This window comes from Myxocyprinus asiaticus, chromosome 15, assembly GCF_019703515.2.
Source record: "Myxocyprinus asiaticus isolate MX2 ecotype Aquarium Trade chromosome 15, UBuf_Myxa_2, whole genome shotgun sequence".
NCBI classification, from domain to species: domain Eukaryota; kingdom Metazoa; phylum Chordata; class Actinopteri; order Cypriniformes; family Catostomidae; genus Myxocyprinus; species Myxocyprinus asiaticus.
Window position 1 is genome coordinate 17,756,298 of NC_059358.1, and position 19,489 is coordinate 17,775,786.

General features: G+C 37.6%; 1 protein-coding gene across 9 annotated transcripts in view; it reads left to right on the top strand.

Annotated features, from left to right (window-relative positions):
- Nucleotides 1-19,489, top strand: part of LOC127453299 (ubiquitin carboxyl-terminal hydrolase 45) — a 59,424-nt gene that overhangs the window by 22,743 nt on the left and 17,192 nt on the right. For 5 of the 9 annotated variants that reach the window (XM_051719588.1, XM_051719589.1, XM_051719590.1 and 2 more), the window contains one exon: nucleotides 18,697-18,784. In XM_051719588.1, the coding sequence (XP_051575548.1) occupies nucleotides 18,697-18,784 (88 nt within the window). Of the gene's footprint in view, nucleotides 1-1,067; nucleotides 5,004-18,696; nucleotides 18,785-19,489 lie in introns of those variants that run through there. The other 4 variants (XM_051719595.1, XR_007899398.1, XR_007899397.1 and 1 more) reach the window with 4 other exon arrangements.

Consider the following 19,489-nt stretch of genomic DNA (forward strand, 5'->3'; position numbering starts at 1 on the left):
TGAAGGAATATTCCAGGTCCAATACAAGTTAAGCTCAATCGACAGCATTTGTGGCATAATGTTGATTACCACAAAAATGTATTTCGACTTGTCCCCTCTTTAAAAAAGCCAAAACTGTGTTACAGTGAGGCACTTACAATGAAAGTGAACGGGCCAATATGTAAATGTTAAAGAGCACCTATTAAGGTTTTTCAAATATTAACTTTCATATTGTGTGTTATATAGCTGTTTGTGAATATAAAAAAGTCTGCACAGTTTCAAAAATCAAAGTGCACGACAAATGGAGTTATTGACTCCCAAAAGAAAGAACCGATTCTGAACACCTGAAACGAGTCTTTAGTAATTCCAGACTTACTTCCTGTACTAACCTACATAATTTGGTAACAAAAAACCCGCCTCTGGTCTTCATTGGCTGCTTACGAACAGCTTTGACCCGCCCTCAAACACTACACTAAGCGGTAGACCAATCACAACAGACTGGGACATCTGACCAATCAGAGCAGAGTAGGCTCTCTTAAAGGAGGAGTTTAGAATTAATCCTTTAGAATGGATCATTGAACGAGTCATTTTTGACACTGGGGAAAAAAAAGTAATGCTGCAATTTAAATTATGAGCAAATTAAAGTGTTTTTTAACCTTGGATGCATGTAAATGTATTGTATGAGACCTTTAAAACAAAATTAGGCACATTTAAAAACCATAATAGGTGCTCTTTAAAAAACGAATTGCTTTAAAGGTATAGCCACAAGATGTATACACTATGCATGTTAACATAATTTTAGTGTGATAAAATTGCTTACTAACCTTTTCTTTGTAAAGTTATATAAAATTTTACAACTAAAACGACCGTAAAATCAACGATTTAAACAACTGTGAGGAGGAGGAGGGCGTGGCCAGCCGTGATGATGCATGGCCAGCGCTGAATCAACTGATTAGCGGGAGAGTGAGATAAAGGGGAGCTGGAGGTGCCAGTTTGAGAGAGACGCACGTGGCCGCATTGCATGTGTGTCTGTGTTTATGTTTGTTTTATGTTGAGTTTCACATTAAACTTTAATGTTTACTGTTCAGCCGGTTCCCGCCTCCTTGCCCATCCATGAACTGTTACAGTGGTACAGAAACTCAGGAGGGATGTGCTGTTTTGGAGTCCTCGCCACCGCCATCCGCTAGAGGAGCAGCTGCGGCCGTCTGCCTGGGGACGGAGGGGTCGCTGCCGTCCGCCGAAGAAGGGGAGGAGCGGTTCCGTCTGCCAGGAGCCGGAGGACTCGCTGCCCTCCGCTGGGGGAGGAGTGAGCTGGCGTCCACCAGAGGGCGGAGGAGCGGTTGAGGAACGGGCGACAGCGTGTCCGGGAGCCGGCAAGCAAGTTCTTCTCTCCTCTCTCTCTCTCTCTCTCTGTGTGTGTCTCTGCTCACCCTTTCCCCTCTCCCCATGCCTCCCCTCGTCTCTCCCCCAGGTTTACAGGAGGCGGGGTGGACCACCAGCTGACAGAATGGCCAGAAGGGCAGCATCTCCCCTCCAGAGATGGGTGGGGGGAGTTGGTCAGACTGGTGGCGCCCCGGCCTGAGTCGGGCGGGGGAGGAGTGCGACGAGGAGGAGGGCGTGGCCGGTCCGTGATGATGCACGGCCAGTGCTGAATCAGCTGATCAGCGGGAGAGCATAAAAGGGGATAAAGGGGAGCTGGAGACACGTCTGTGTTTGAGTTTCACATTAAAACTTTGTTTACTGTTCAGCCTGTTCTTGCCTCATCCTTGCCCATCCATGAACTGTTACAACAACCTTACAGGTCAAATAATAAACACATTTTAACCGTAGAGATTATTAAAGTACTTCTAAAGAAATATAGCCTAAGCTTCACATTTCTGCATTTTAAACCCTCCAAAACTTGGCCCTATTCAAGGAGGGACGAAATGAAAATGTTTTGTGGTAATCAACATTATGCCACAAATGCGGTCTTTTGAGCTTAACTTTTATTGAACCTGGAATATTCTTTTAACGTATTAACTGTGCTGTCTAGCAACGTTAAACAAAGCAACTTCAAATTGCAAGCAATTTGCGGAAGAACACTTTGTGAGTTGTGTTTTGGCACTACTTTTCTGCGCGGATGAATCTCATGATTTGAGCTTACCTTGACGTCGCCTGTGATCATGATTGGGAGATACTCAGAGCTGGAGTCATTTGTTCTATTTTCATGTTGATATTATGTTAATCTATTAAGCATTTAAAACCGACGTATTACTTGCATTGATGAAGATATACACTCGTATTTACATATTTTGAATAAATGAATTTTACACTTACCACTTTTCTGACACTGTAATCAAAGCACTTTTACATAGAAAACAGGGGACTCCCCTCAATCATTACCAGTTACCAGTATATTTTAATAGGAGTATTCAAGTGTTTTATCTACTTTTAATGTTTGTACACCACACTTCAATTTAAGAGGTGAAACTTGTGATATGGCTGATATGAGTTCAATGGAAGACTTTATATTACACTGTACAGCGTTAGTTGATAATGCAAGTAGAACCGTAATACTACAATAGTACATCTATGCACTGCACACAATACCACTGTAAACTAAAAACATAAAACAAGGATTCAGTAATGGAGGACGAAATATACTTTATTAAACATAAACGTAGTATGCAGATATATGCAATATTAAAATTTCAGTAATAAGTTTAATTTCTTTAGCAGTAAAGTTATAATAGATACATGGTTCCACACTAATATGCACATTACTGTGCTATGAGATAGGTACATTTTAAACAACCAGAGATAATTATACATTTCATGGGGAACTACCATGTAGGAACTTGTACCTATAGTGGCTTACTTGTAAACAGACAATCTGCTCAAAGGAACAATAAGTGATAGCTTGTGCATTTCTGCAACTGGTGCAAAAGAAATGAGAAAACAGTGGCTCACAATCTTAGGGAACCTTGAAACTATTGCAAATGTTATAAAATACTCAGAAGTCATGAATATTAGTAAACATTTTACAGCAAGTTCACCGGACAATGTAGATATATCGCAATCGGTTAACACACAAGTATTGTTCGATTCATAAGAGCATGACAGCAAAATAAGCTTCAACAACCTTTCCAGACTCGGGATGTGCGAAACTAATCATGTTACTGACTTTTAAACTTACATTTTGGAGTCGACTAGACTACAAATAAAAGAAACCCTCAAAAAAACAAAAAACAAAGTCAAAACACATTGTGTTTATGTGACCCATTTAAAAAACGTAATCTATTTCAACAGCCAAATCTAACAATAAATTCCGCTGAAAAGGTGCATTTATTTGTGATGCGCTTGCCTTATGATCATTGTATATTACATATGGAACATGACACACATTCACTGAATCAACTTTAGTGAATACAGGTATATTTATTGAAAACAATTGAATGAAATAGTGCAGGACCAATAGAGCAATCCTAATAGCCTGTTCTAAACAGAATTCACCAAGTAAAAGTTACTTAACATATTAAAACAGTCAGGACATTGTTGAAAATAATTTAAGTCAAATCTACGAGAGTAAAAATGTCAGTCAGTCGCATTTATTTATATAGCACATTTAAAAACAACGGTTGGCCAAAGTGCTGTACAGTTAAACTAGTTAGGTATGCAATTCAAAAATACCAGAACAATATTCACAAAAGGAGATAAAAACAAGACACAAAACAGTAAAAGTAATAAATGTTACAATTGCAAAAGTATCAAATGCTAAAACAAGTGCATTTCAAGAAGTGATTTTAAATCATCAAGAGTTGGAGCAGACTTAATATGTAAAGGCAACTTATTCCAAAGCCTTGGTGCTGCAACAGTTAACTGCAAACTATTTAATGACCATAAAGGTCTAGAGGATTGATGCAGAGAAATTAACTCAGAAATGTACTCAGGTGCCAGACCATGAAAGCCCTTGTAAACAAACATTAAAACTTCTAACTGGATCCTGTTGGACAGGAAGCTAGTGAAGAGAAGTCAACACTGGAGAGATACTATCTTTTTTCTGGTACCAGTCAGAAGCCTAGCAGCAGCGTACTGAACCAGTTGAAGGTGTGACAGAGAGGATTGAGAAACGCCCAAATATAATGCATTACAATAATCAAGTCTCGAAGAAATAAAAGCATGAATCACAGTCTCCAAATCTTTAAAAGTTAAAAATGTTTTTAACTTAACAGTGGTCCTAAGTAAATTATGTAAATGTTGAGTAAAACATTTGCATCCTTTTAAAATAAATACACTAAAAAAAAAATATATAAAGCCAAACATAAATGTGTAAAAAATGTAAAATGTAAAAATGGCTAAAATTCCAGGATCTTTCTCACCAAAACCTGTCGTATTCCTTCGGAAGACTTTCAAAAAACCAACAATCAAGTAGAGGATAAAACAAAATACATAGTAATATCCAGTCAAATGTCTACGTCATTGCGTAAACATTGAACACACAAATTAAAATCATTTTTTCCCAGTGTGACTAAGCCACAAAGGCTGTGATTTAATGAGATAAATATATAGTTTGCATGTTCTGCACGCTACAAAGTGAATGTGTGAAGCCGGCTGCTCAAACATGGAAAACCATAGATATCTATATGGAAAACACCATCATGAGCATTGCAAGCATTGTTTGTAACAGATGACAGGAATCAAAGCACTAATTCACTTTTTAGTGTGTAGCATATACAGACTACATATTTATTTAAAAACAAATAGCAGCCTTTAGTGGTTTAAATAATACTGGCCCTGCGATCCAAACGGGATAAATCAGCCTCCCAGGGGTACTTTGAGGGGAGAACAATCCCGATAGTCATGCTGCAAGATCCTGTCAAACAACATTTCTAATAAAAATGACTTACAAGTGATTTCCGAATGCACATTATTTTTGAGCCACACACCTTTAAGCCCTCCAAAGCTCTCACAGTAGATGGTAAAGTCTTTGAAGGGAAAAGGGCATAGGGATGATCCCTTTTGAATGGAATGCACCCCGAGTCACATAGCGGCCTGCTTTTCCGGATATGAAACTACTGTAAAAAAAAACACAGAAAAACAGAAAGGGCCTCACTCCAAAATAAAAGCTCCATTTAAATGGAAAGTTGCAACAGAAATATATCACTACTGTATAGTTAAGTAATATTATAGTAATACTACTACCACTACTTATAATAAAACAATAATAATTTTATTATACAGTGGACATAAAGTCTACACACCCCTGTTAAAACAGCAGGTTTTTGTGATGTAACAAATTAAACAAAGGGGGCCTGGGTAGCTCAGTGGTAAAAGACGCTGGCTACCACCCCTGGAGTTCGCTAGTTCGAATCCCAGGGTGTGCTGAGTGACTCCAGCCAGGTCTCCTAAGCAACCAAATTGGCCTGGTTGCTAGGGTGGGTAGAGTCACATGGGGTAACCTCCTCGTGGTCGCTATAATGTGGTTCGTTCTCGGTGGGGCGCGTGGGGAGTTGAGCGCGGATGCCTCGGTGGGTGGTGTGAAGCCTCCACACGCACTATGTCTCCATGGCAACGCGCTCAAGTCATGTGATAAGATGCACGGTTTGATGGTCTCAGATGCGGAGGCAACAAGGATTCATCCTCCGCCACCCGGATTGAGGTGAATCACTACACCACCATGAGGACTTAAAAAAAAGTGCACTGGGAATTGGGCATTCCAAATTGGGTGAAAAAGGGGAAAAAAATCCACAAAACAAAGAATTCATATCAGAATTTTTGCACCTTTAAATGTAAAAAATTACAACCTATGCAATGCCACTGAAAACCAAAGTGACATATTTCAGAGAAAAAAAATAAACTTAGAATAACCTAACTGCATAAGTGTGCACACCCCTGAACTAATACTTAGTTGAAGCACCCTTTGATTTTATTATAGAACACATTTTTCCACATGGTTTTGGGAGACTGGATTATAGGTTTTTGCAAAGTTTAGCCGGGCTTGGATGTTTGAGGTTTTTTTTTTTTCATTTTATTATTTTTTTTGAAATCAGAAAAGGCTTGCATCTTGCCACCCTGCCCCATAGCACAGATAGATGAAGAACACGGGAGATAGTTGTCACATGTAGTGAGCAACCAGTACTTGTCAGAAAGAGCTGCTACTCCTTTAATGTTGCTGTAGGCCTCTTGACAGCCTCCCTTACCAGTTTTCTCTTTATCTTCTCATCAATTTTGGAGGGACGTCTAGTTCTTGATAATGTCACTGTTGTGCCATACTTTCTCCACTTGTTGATGACTGTCTTCACTGCGTTCCATGGTATATCTAATGCCTTGGAAAAATATTTATAGCCCTCACCTGAGCGATACTTTTCAACAATGAGATCCCTTTGATGCTTTGTAAGCTCTTTGTGGCCCATGGCTCTGGTAGTAGTATGCAACCAAGATGATGTCAGAAAAATCCTACAAGAACAGCTGAGATTTATTTGGAGTTAAACAGAGTCACTTCAGGTGAAGACAGGTGTGTACTGTTTCACATGAGCTTGATGATTTGTTGATTCTGAATGCAGCCACATACCCAGTTATAAAAGGGTGTGCACACTTATGCAGTTAAATTATTCTAAGATTTTTTTATTAAAAATGTCTCTGAAATGTGTCACTTTGGTTTTCAGTAGCATTGCATAGGTTGTAATCTTTACATTTAAGGTGCAAAAATTCTGATATGTTTATCTTTGCTTCATTTTTTACAGCACAAAAACCTGCTGTTTTAACAGGGGTGTGTAGAGTTTTTATAGCCACTGTATTTAAACTATATCTCACATCTGTGATGCTCTGTTGTTCAGCATTTTATGTGACTAAAAAATAACTCCAGTGTTGTGGATTGTGCTGTGAGGTTCTGTATAAAAGCATTTCATTTCATAAAAAATATTTACAATATTATGTTTAAAAAAAAAATATTGTTCTATTTTCATTTGAAATTTTAATTAACTTATTTATTTAGACACCATTTTGATGGTAAAATAGAAATAAACAGTTGAATATGGAATTCAGAAAAATAAAAAAGGTATTGGTATCATTATCGGCCAGTACCAAATAGGAAGTATCGGTACTCGTACTCATTCTCAAAAAAAATAAAAAATGGTATCGGGACATCCCTACTTTGAAGTGAGGCTCTATCCACTGCCATTGTGTTAAAAAATAAAACTTCATTAAAACATCTCCTTTAGTGTGATGCATATAGGGTTGCTCCAATACAAAAATTTTGGCTTTGGTACGATACTAACTCGATACTTCAAAAATCTGATTTTTGATGAAATTACACAGAAAATTACTTGTCTAAAATAACTGCATAAAGTCTTATAGATACAAATTATGCCTTTTCTGTTTTAATTAAATACATACTGTACAGCTTTAATCAAATGAAAAAAATTATATAAAATATAATAATAAAATACTTTTTAACTATATACAGTATATAAAGTTGTGCTCAAAAGTTTGCATACCCTGGCAGAAATTGTGAAATTTTGGCGTTGATTTTGAAAATATGACTCATCATGCAAAAAAACTGTCTTTTATTTAAGGATAGTGATCATATGAAGCCATTTATTATCACATAGTTGTTTGGCTCCTTTTTAAATCATAATGATAACAGAAATCTTCCAAATGGCCCTGATAAAAAGTTTACATACCCTTGAATGTTTGGCCTTGTTACAGACACACAAGGTGACACACACAGGTTTAAATGGCAATTAAATTTCCACACCTGTGGCTTTTAAAATTGCAATTAGTGTCTGTGTATAAATAGTCAGTGAGTTTGTTAACTCTCATGTGGATGCACTGAGCAGGCTAGATACTGAGCAATGGGGAGCAGAAAAGAAATGTCAAAAGACCTGCGTAACAAGGTAATGGAACTTTATAAAGATGGAAAAGGATATAAAAAGATATCCAAAGCCTTGAAAATGCCAGTCAGTACTGTTCAATTACTTATTAAGAAGTGGAAAATTCGGGGATCTCTTGATACCAAGCCAAGGTCAGGTAGACCAAGAAAGATTTCAGCCACAACTGCCAGAAGAATTGTTTGGGTTACAAAGAAAAACCCACAGGTAACCTCAGGAGAAATACAGGCTGCTCTGGAAAAAGACGGTGTGGTTGTTTCAAGGAGCACAATACGACAATACTTGAACAAAAATGAGCTGCATGGTCGAGTTGCCAGAAAGAAGCCAATGCCACAAAAAAGCCCGGTTAAAATATGCCCGACAACACCTTGACACGCCTCACAGCTTCTGGCAAACTGTAATTTGGAGTGACGAGACCAAAATAGAGATTTATGGTCACAACCATAAGCGCTATGTTTGGAGAGGGGTCAACAAGTATTGTGCTCCTTGAAACAACCACACCGTCTTTTTCCAGAGCAGCCTGTATTTCTCCTGAGGTTACCTGTGGGTTTTTCTTATTGACTATTTATACACCGACACTAATTGCAATTTAAAAAGCCACAGGTGTGGGAAATTAACCTTTAATTGCCATTTAAACCTGTGTGTGTCATCTTGTGTGTCTGTAACAAGGCCAAACATTCAAAGGTATGTAAACTTTTGATCAGGGCCATTTGGGTGATTTCTGTTATCATAATGATTTAAAAAGGAGCCAAACAACTAAGTGATAATAAATGGCTTCATATGATCACTATCCTTAAATAGGGGTTTTTTTTTTTGCATGATCAGTCATATTTTCAAAATCAATGCCAAAATTTTAAACTTTTGAGCACAACTATGTGTGTGTGTGTGTATGTATGTGTATATATATACACATACACACACACACACACACACACACACACACACACACACACACACTCTGGCGGCCAAAAGTTTGGAATAATGTACAGATTTTGCTGTTTCGTAAGGAAATCGGTACTTTAATACACCAAAGTGGCATTCAGCTGATCACAAAGTATAGTATATTACTGATATAAAAAACAGCACCATCACTATTTGAAAAGTAATTTTTGATCAAATCTAGACAGGCCCCATTTCCAGCAGCTATCACCTTATCCTTGAGTAATCATACTAAATTACTAATTTGTTACTTGAAAATCTCTTGCCATTATATCAAACACTGCTGAAAGCTATTTGGTTTGTTAAATGAAGCTTAACATTGTCTTTGTGTTTGTTTTTGAGTTGCAACAGTATGCAATAGACTGACATGTCTTAAAGTCAATATTAGGACAAAAATGGCAAAAAAAGAAACTCGTCTTTCTCTAGAAACTCGTCAGGCGATTATTGTTTTGTGGAATGAAGGCTATACAATGCTTGAAATTGCCAAAAAACTGAAAATTTCATACAAAGGTGTACACTACAGTCTTCAAAGACAAAGGACAACTGGCTTTAACCAGGGCAGAAAGAGATGTGGAAGGCCCAGATACAACTAAACAAGAGGATAAGTACATCAGAGTCTCTAGTTTGAGAAATAGATGCCTCACATGTCCTTAGCCGACAGCTTCATTGAATTCTACCTGCTCAACACCAGTTTCATGTACAATAGTAAAGAGAAGACTCAGGGGCGCAGGCCTTATGGGAAGAATTGCAAAGAAAAAGGTTAGAGGGGGCAAAGAAACACAGACATTGGACAACAGATAATTGGAAAAGACTGTTATGGATCTTAACCCCATTGAGCTTTTGTGGGATCGGCTAGACCAGGGGTGTCAAACTCGGTTCCTGGAGGGCCACAGTCCAGCAGAGTTTAGCTCCAACCTTAATTAAACACACCTGAAGCAGCTAATCAAGGTCTTCAGGAGTGCTTGAAGATTACAAGGAGACATTTTAGAGCAGGGCTGGAACTAAAGTCTGCAGGGCTGCGGCCCTCCAGGAACTGAGTTTGACACCCCTGGGCTAGACTGTAAGGTGTGTGAGAAATTCTCGACAAGACAGCCACATCTATGGCAAGTGCTACAGGAAGCGTGGGGTGAAATGTCACCTGAATATCTGGACAAACTGACAGCTAGAATGTCAAGGATCTGCAAAGCTGTCATAGATGCACGTGGAGGATGTTTTGATGTTGGATTTTTTTCAAATTGAAATTTTTCACGTTATTAATGTCCTGACTATACATTGTGATAAGTTGAATGCCACTTTGGTGAATAAAAGTACCAATTTCTTTCCGTAAGAGCAAAATCTGTACATTATTCCAAACTTTTGACTGCGTGTGTGTGTGTGTGTGTGTGTGTGTGTGTGTGTGTGTATATGTATCATTTGTGCTAAAAAAAAGAAAAAAAAAAAAAGATGCTCAACAGAGCTTTACAGTATTAATGACAACATTAAATGAACACAATCTGATTACCTGAGGCAAAAGGCTGCCATGGCTGAATCACAACATGCTGATATTCAGTACACTTGCTTATGTGATATTGCTTACAGATAATAATATAATCATATAATATTATTGTTACTATGAGTATTATTGCAACTGATTTGAATATTACACTTTTATCCACCTTTTTCCTGAACGCGGAAGTGTTCCACGATTCGACTGCTCATTTTGGCAGTTTTACTTGGTGTCTTGAGATCAGAAATACAAAACAGGCAATTAGAATCATCATGGCGGCACCCAGTGGTTGGTCATTGTGGATACAATAGTAATATTTTTCTGTTGTAATGTCTTCAATTTCACACGTCTGGTTGAATAGAGCTGTCATTTCTTTTATTTTAAAAGATCTTTGACGTTCTTCCTGTTTGTGAAGGGTTTGTTATATCAAGCTTCCCGCAACTCGCGAGCTGAAATCTCCGATCTGCAACAGAGAAAGAGTTCATTTGAGAAATCACAGCCGTTTATACAGTCAACACACTGATCTGTGGCTCTGCAGATGGATACTATTGGACACACTGCATGAAAATCAAGCAGTAGTATTGTGTGTTGCGTTTTTGTGTGTGTTCATATGCGTGCCTGTGTGTGTGAAGGAAATGACAGGGCAGAGAAACGCCTCAATTATACTGTGGCGCGTAGTGCATGTGACTGTATATTATTTCATTAAATGACATCCTTCTGCTGTTTAATGAACACACTTGGCCATAAAGAGGCTTTTTTATTATTATTTTCAAATGGTCTGTGTTTTAATCTCAAAATTCTCACATTACATTACATTTAGCTAATGGCAACATACTTTAATATGCTACCGAAATTAACAACAAGATGATATCGTTCCGTTTTAAATTTATTGGTATCGCAATATTTTGTTAGTACCAGATACCGTGCAAACCTAGATGTAAAAGAAAGTTAGTCATATGATTTTGGTGTTTAGCATTGTGAAAGCATTAACACACACTGAACCTCTCTGCCTCATACACTTTTAAACTAATTCCCTCTCTGCACTGCATACTCACACGCACACACATTTTTATGACTGCACTCCAGAGCTATAGCTTGCAGTTTGTACAGTGAGGCAGGGTCAAGTGAAGGTCTTCTTTGCAGAACAGTCTATGTGTGTATGTGTGTGATTCAGTATGTCCTTGACAGGAAAGATCTTGTTTGTTTGATGTGTTTGTTGACTGGCAGACTGTGGGTCACAGCTGCTGGTCTGATTGGGTACTTGAACTACTTCTACACCATCTTGTACATTTGCTGTGGTAGACAATGTGACAGAATGGTATCTTTTGAGACATAGTGGTTTAAAGGAAAGTGTTTTTGAAGGTGGGATGAACAACAACCATAAAATGGGTGATGACCAAGTTGTATGTTTGTGTGTTACACAGCTGAGTGCTGTTGGCATGGTTGATAAAAAGGGCAAGGTCATGCTGCCAGCTGGACAGATCTGAGCAGCACCAGCGCCAGGAGCGGTCCAAAGAGCAGTCAACAGCACTTGCCACACACTGTTCCTGGTGCCAATGTGGGTCCCAGCCTGTAAACATACTCACATTGACCCTGACCCCAGATGTCTTTATTTGTGTTTACTGATTTTTGTAGCTAAATTTATACCACAGCACAGTGGAATGCTTGATTCTGATTGGTTGACAAGTGTTCCAAGGATTAATTTTCTGACCGTTGTATATCCTTCATTGCAAAAGAACCAGAATAATAACACGAAGACACTGGCCAATTATATTTGTATTGCAGATTTACTTTGAAGATCTATGGAAAGCATGTACAACCTCAATAACAAAAAAGTTGGGACAATATGGAAAATGCTAATAAAAACAAAAAGAAGTGATTTGTAAATTCTATTCATCCTGTGCTGTATTGAAAGCAATACAACACATTCTTTGATCTTTTACCTTGTGAATTTAATTGTTATTTTATTTTATTTATTATTTTGAAAATATACACTCATTTCAAATCAGTTGATTGCAACACACTACTAAAAAGTTGGGACAGTTAAGTGTTTACCACTGTGTAAACATCATTTCTTCTAATAACTTTTATTAAGCATTTGAGCTCTGAAGACACAAGTTTGAAAGCAGATTGGTGGCCATAAATCTGAAGGTCCAAATATCACTTAAAGGCATCATAAAAGTAATCCATACGACTCCAGTGGAATAATCAATGTCTTTTGAAGCGATCCAATTGGTTTTGGGTGAGAACAGACCAAAATGTAATTTCTTTTTCACTTCAAATCTTGACAGTAGTCTCCTTGGCGTTCGTGACCTCAAGCTCGATTAAACTTCCCGTAGCACCATCTTGCGCTCTGCGCATGCATCCAGCACTAGGAAGTAATCGAGCTTGAAATCATGATTGTGCTTAGAGACTGCAATGGAAAGATGTACAGTAAAAAAGGAGTTACATTTTGGTTTGTTCTCACCCAAAACTGATTGGATCACTTCAGAAAACATTAATTAGAGTTCTGGCCACTATTTGCATTGTATGGACCTACAGTGCTGAGGTATTCTTCTAAAAATCTTTGTTTGTGTCCAGCAGAAGAAAAAAAGTCATACACACCAGGATGGCATGAGGGTGAGTATATAAAGAGAAAATTTTATTTTTGAGTGAACTATCCCTTTAAAAACTGTCATGTGTCTGTAATGATATCATGATAATGGGCTTGGGAATACTTTGGTAAACCTTTGTCAGTCAACAACATTCGCCACTGCTTCTATAGATGCAAATAAGGCAGAAGCCATACATCAACACTGTCCAGAAGTGCTGGCGACTTCTCTATGCTCTGTCTCATCTGAGATGGAAAGTAGAACAGTTGAATCATGTTTTGTGGTCCGACGAGTCCACATTTTAAATAGTTTTTGGAAAAAACAGCTGTCATGTTCTCCGGGCCAAAGAGGAAAAGGACCATCCAAGCTGTTATCAGCGTCAGGTCAAAATGCCAGTTTCTATCATGGTATGGGGGTGTGTCAGTGCCCATTTCATGGGTAACTTGCACATCTGTGAGGGCAACATTAATGCAGAAAGATATGTAAACATTTTTGAGCAACATATACTGCCATCAAGACACCGCCTTTTCCAGGAACGCCCCTGCATTATCCAGCAGGACAACACCAAACCACATACTGCCCGGATTACAAGTGCAAGGCTGCGTAAGCAGAGAGTGTGGGTGCTAGATTGGCCTGCCTGCATTCCTGACCTGTCTGCAATTGAGAATGTATGGCACATTTTATAGTGCACAATATGGCAATGAAGGTACCTTATAATTGCACAAATGTAGACCTGCATAATGATGAATGGGGGAAAATTCCACTTGCTAAACTTAACAAACTTGTGTCTTCAGTGCCCAAACGCTTAATCAGTGTTATTAGAAGAAATTGTGATATTACACTGTGGTAAACACTCAACCCTCCTAACTTTTTTTAAACATGTTGCAATCATCTTATTTGAAATTAGTGTATGTATATATATGTGTGTGTGTGTGTGTGTGTGTATATATATATATATATATATATATATATATATATATATATATATATATATATCAATCAATAAAAATGAATAGAATTTACAAATCACTACTTTTTGTTTTTATTAGCATTTTCCATACTGTCTTAATTTTTTCAGAATTGGGGTTATACATTTCAGGAGCTGGGAAAATGCAGAAAGGAAATTTTCCAGTGGAATACACTAATATACTGTTTGTATATGCCTGAGAGCCAGGGCAGATGCAGATAATCACATGTACTGTACTTCTCTCTCTCTGTTGCTCACTCATTCACACACCGTACTTCAATTACTGCTTAACTGTTAATAGTTAAAAAAAAAAAGGCTACTTTTGAAATAACAACATAGTACTTGAATGGGACGACTTAGGCTTTCTATGCAAGATGCTTAATCTGTGGTACCTATGGTATGGGACTAAGTTCATGCCTGAGATTCTAGCACACATAGGGTATTGAGTTACAGCACTTTCACCTTTGTAAGGATGTTGATGTGCATAAGGTAACAATGTGAAATAGTAGACTGTAGTTACTTTGAATACTTGTTTTTGTCACCAAATATCTTTCCATCTTTACCATTGATTCTAAGGGGTTCAGCTAAGATTTGATCAAAAGCAACCCTGTCATAGTTGAGGTTGCTCTTTCTCAGAAGGTTGCAAAAAATATTTGCCAAATGTTGACCGAGAAGAGCAGCAGCTACAAGAGCAATCGAAGAGGCCACATCCTACACTTTTCTAGCATTTTATTATTTAGCATTTTCAACACTTAAAAAAGTCAAGTTTTCCAGCAAATGAAAAACTGTCAAGATTTACAGGCAGTTTTTGCTGCTGTACCTTTAAGACTGCTGTAAGTAAATTACGTGTTATCGTTGGCTAAACTCTGAATACTACCATAGTTCACACTTATGTTTATCAGGGTGGGACAAGTTGCTGAATCCTGAATAAGTGTTGAAAATCTAAAGTTGGTGGTCATATAATAATATGCTTATGGTTGTGATGTTAAGATCATGATGAATTGTGAATTAACTTTTCACAGCTTAGTTTCCATAAATGTTCCAGGTGGACTTAGGAGGGAGTAGGGGTGGGTGATATGACCAAATTCTTATATCATGATATCACTAATGTTATATCACGATAACGATATATATCACAATATAGTTACTTTTTTTTTAAATCAATAAAAATTGGTTTTATTTTTTTAAATAACCATATTGCAATGCCTATTTTTGAAAAGTCCAGTCATTGTATTAAATATTATAAATGAAAACTACTTACTCTTATATAATTTTCCCTTTATTTGGAACTTGACAAACATAGTCAGAGTAAGAAAAAAACAAAACAAAAAAAAAACAATTGGTTGTATTCAAAAAGTGGTAATCAAACTTACCACAATGCTAAATAAAAAAAAAAAAAATTGTACTTCTTGTAAAAATGTATAACTCGTTTTGAGTACATAATTATAACCTTAGGACCTATTGTGTACCTTTAAATGTACATGTACACTACCGGTCAAAGGTTTTGAAACACTGAAATGTTTCTCATGATCTTAAAAATCATATTCATTTAATTGATTTGGGAATTTATACATTAAAGCCCAATCATTTGGCCTCAGTCACACAAAGAGCAAAGTTAAAGCTGTGTGTGTTAGACATTATGCTGATCTTTCAAGTGATAGGCTAAATTAACAGTTTAGTAGACAATCTGTGCTTCACTGTGGGACAAGGAAGCTAATGAATCTACGAATGCCTGATTAAGTTTCATAGAACTGTATAATGTGTATATTTAGTGCTCAGCCTAGATGCTGCATGCAGGAGTGTTGTACATTCAACTGATGTAGTATGCTTGTGTGTGCATGTGTGCATTGCAGCATTGTGCTGGGTCTTCCTGGCGTCTGGTACTAACTCATCCGCTGTTAATTGTGTTAGTGGTTGCAGCTGTCCGTCTGTTGCAGGGCCATATTGGATGCACTGCTGCAGGCTCCTTCAGCCTTCTCTTCCAGTGGAATGAGCTTCCAGAACATTCTCTGTCTCTCTCCCACCTCACCCACTAAAGCCCCTCTCACCCATTAGCTTTTCTTCCATTCATTCTGTTTCTGCTCTTCTGTAACACATTCTGCATGTATACCAGTCTGATCCGCATACAGTTTGGTACCTCAAGAGTAGAGTAAGCAGTCCATAAAAATTTGTAGTTTTTCAATGGCCAGTGCTGGTGTCTTGAGAGCATTGTGGCCAATGACCGATATGATTCTGAAACGTGTTGTATGCGATATACAGTATAATGTAATTTAATTACAGCATTTGCAACTTACACAAAATTGCTGAAATGAATAACATATTTTAATGTATATTTTACTCAAAGTGTACTCGTTCACTTAGAATGTTTGGGGAGAAAAGTGCATTAACCATTGTCAAAGCTAATGCTTTTACTAAGCAGCCATGCATCCTTACAACATTACAAAATATTAGATAAATATCAAAGTTAGGCATTAACTTTGGCAACCCTAACTATAATTTGACAAACTAAATTTGCGTAAAACATTGTAAAATGTTTTTTTACACAATATTTATTTATTTATAGTATATTTCACTTTATTTTAAAATGTATTTGATTTTATTATAATAAGATTTATATAAGATTTATATAAAATTGGTTTTATATAAATACGATACATTTAAATATACATTTATTAAAAATATATTTTATATAAATGTGTTTATACAATATTTTAAAATACCTGAAACATTTACACAAATATTTTAAAAAACTTACTTACAACTAATATATTGATCTATCAGTGATAAAAAATGAGCTTGGTATCCAGTTGAGATTTTACATGTGTTTTTTTTTCTTATGTCCTGACATGTTGCAATCTAAAGTGTGCTGCCACTGAAAAGTACCATAGTATTTTTAGAGTGGGACTCCTTCAGGCAGAATGGTGCAGAACGATGGTGGTGATGAGACCAGTTATTCTAAGAAACAGAGAGGTGAAGGGAGGCCATCTTTCCAGACCCTCTGCTCATGACCTGTGGTAGGAGCAGGTGGCTGGACGTTCTTCTCCCCACTCCGATCGTACAGAGCAACGTCAGAAATCATCAGCCCATGGTAGAGGCGCTCCAGACTGCCCGGCCATCCGTCTTGCCAGTGCATTCATTCACCCAGTCTGCACTCACACACATACACACACACACACACACACATGTGCACACACACCGCTTCCTAGCTAAGCAGGTAATAGCAAAATCACCGACGAGCAGCTAGACAGCCACAGACATCCCAACCCAACACCTTCACCTGCCCCTTGACCCTTGCATTTATCACCAGGCCAAATGGCCTTCCCATCATCCTGACCAGCAATTCAGCCACAGTGCCGACCCTGCACAACAGGTTGATGCAGGGCCGGCTGCAGCTGGCCATATGTCCCCCATAGCTGGCCCACATCTGGCTTAAGCTAAGCAGTCTAAGGAGTTATCTCCTAAATGCCCAATTTTCTACTAGATTTACTGCAGGGTTTGCTTGGAGCAAGGACAAATAGATATCTACATTAATCTCTACACTCTGTTCTGCAGTCTGTCATATTTGGCATGGTCTTGTCTGGTTCTGTTTTATTAATGTCTGCAATTTCTGTTATTTTGAGCCTGAGGCATTAGACTTGCTTGAAGGACACACAAATATGACAGGTGTTTTTAGACAGTTTAACAAGTACCTGTGTTAAGAAACACACTTTGACTGCAATGGTCTGAGTAACTAGTGGTCTTTAGCTGTTCACAGATTAATTTTAGTGAGAATATTTTGTGGCCATCTAAAATCTCCATTTTAAAAGTTGCCTAAACGATGTAAACAACGTTCATCTAAACTGTGACCAAAACTGGTACAGACTCACTATAAAATTGCTTGACAAGGCCAGTTTTGGTTTCCTGTGTTGATGTATTTCTTAATAAAACAGAAAGGTTTGACATTTTTGCTTGCTCCCTTTTTTATTTTTTAAATAGCCAATTGACTTCAGTTACATCACAGTCATGAATTATGATTTGCTGCTTGCTAGTCACTGACATTTTTAAGCATTAAGTGGAGGGACATTCTTATTCTAGAGAGTCAGTGATTGGACAAAAGTCAATGTAGTGCAAGATGAGTCATCAATATTTTGGGTCAGTTTTCCTTGAAGAGAAAGACTGGACAATTGTTTTTGTTTTTTTCTGATTTCATCAACTGTTAGGAGTAGATCTGCATATAGATTGCCTCAAAGCTAATACACAAGGTATAAAAGGCACAGAAGTCCAATCTTGATTTCATGGGTTCTTTCTGTAAAGCTGTCGTTGCTGGAAAATGTGTCTCTTGGGAATTAAATACTAATTCAGACTGCATATTTTAGATGTTTTATTATTATTATTTAATTTTCAGCACTTTGAAATAAAGAAAATATCACAGAACTAAATTCTAATCTAGGATTTGTAATTCAGTAGAATGAGAGAATTGGTCAAAGGTCTGAAAACTTTTTATATACAGTATCTCTGTTTGTGTATGAAAGTGTATGTGTGCCTGTGTGTTTGTCTGACCTGGTTGAATGAAAGTTGTTAGGGAAAAATAATAGCTGCCTCTAAGGTCCAGAAACCTGGCGAGGGACAGCGAGAGTCACTTCATGCAGCTTCACAGAAAAGGCCTTGAGAGAAGATTATGTCCGTTCTCCTCCAGTCTTTTCTAAATCTATATGCTGCCGATTGCTTTTTGTGTCAAGATAATTGGTGTTTGCGTGGCTTTGGATCCTTTTGTCCCTGCATGATGTATTTACACTTGTGTGACATTGTTTTTGTGTGACAGGAATTCTGATTCTGTGCCTGTGTGTGTGTGTGTGTGTGTGTGTGTGTGTGTGTGTGTGTCTGTAGGGCCCCTCGCTTTAAGGGTTACCAGCAGCAGGACAGTCAAGAATTGCTGCACTACCTCCTGGACTCTATGAGAGTGGAGGAGACAAAAGTGAGTATAGAGCTTGGAGTACTATTGAAGAATGATAAAGTCTGTTTATAAAACAGTAAGTTCCGGCCCTCTAATGTGATTGGACGAGCTGCATTCTTAGCAGGGAGTAAAAATGAAATGTTTTTCATTTCGGTTCATTCTGAGCAAAAACAGTTTTTTTCGTTCTGGTTCAGAAGTTCCGCAGCCTCCTTTCCAAATGGTAACCAGTTAAAACAAATCTCTGTACTCTGTGCTAAGGGGTGGGTGAAATACCAATTGCAGCGTGGCCAGATCTCACAAGAGAATCAAGCAACCTGGTCTGGAGAAAACAAGTCCAAAATAAGACACTTGACTTACCAAAATAAGGAAACATAAGCAATTAAATTTGTTCTTGTTTGGAGAATTTATCAGCATAGAAATCATAACAAGCATACAGTTTATTAACAGTTAAGTATAATTTTATTTATAGATCTGCTTTTCAGTCAAAACCTGACAGCATCAAATCTGTATGCTTGCATCATATCTAACAATAATTCAATGAAGACTTGGAAACAACTGAGAAATTTACTTTTTACCTCTGATAATGTTCTCCTTGTATCTAGATTAACCGTGCATGTATGTGTAGTTATTATACATAGTTGTTAAAAAGGTCTTCATTTACAAAATGTGACTTCCACACAGGCAGTTATACAAAGAAATGTATTTTGTATATTGCATTTAAACTGC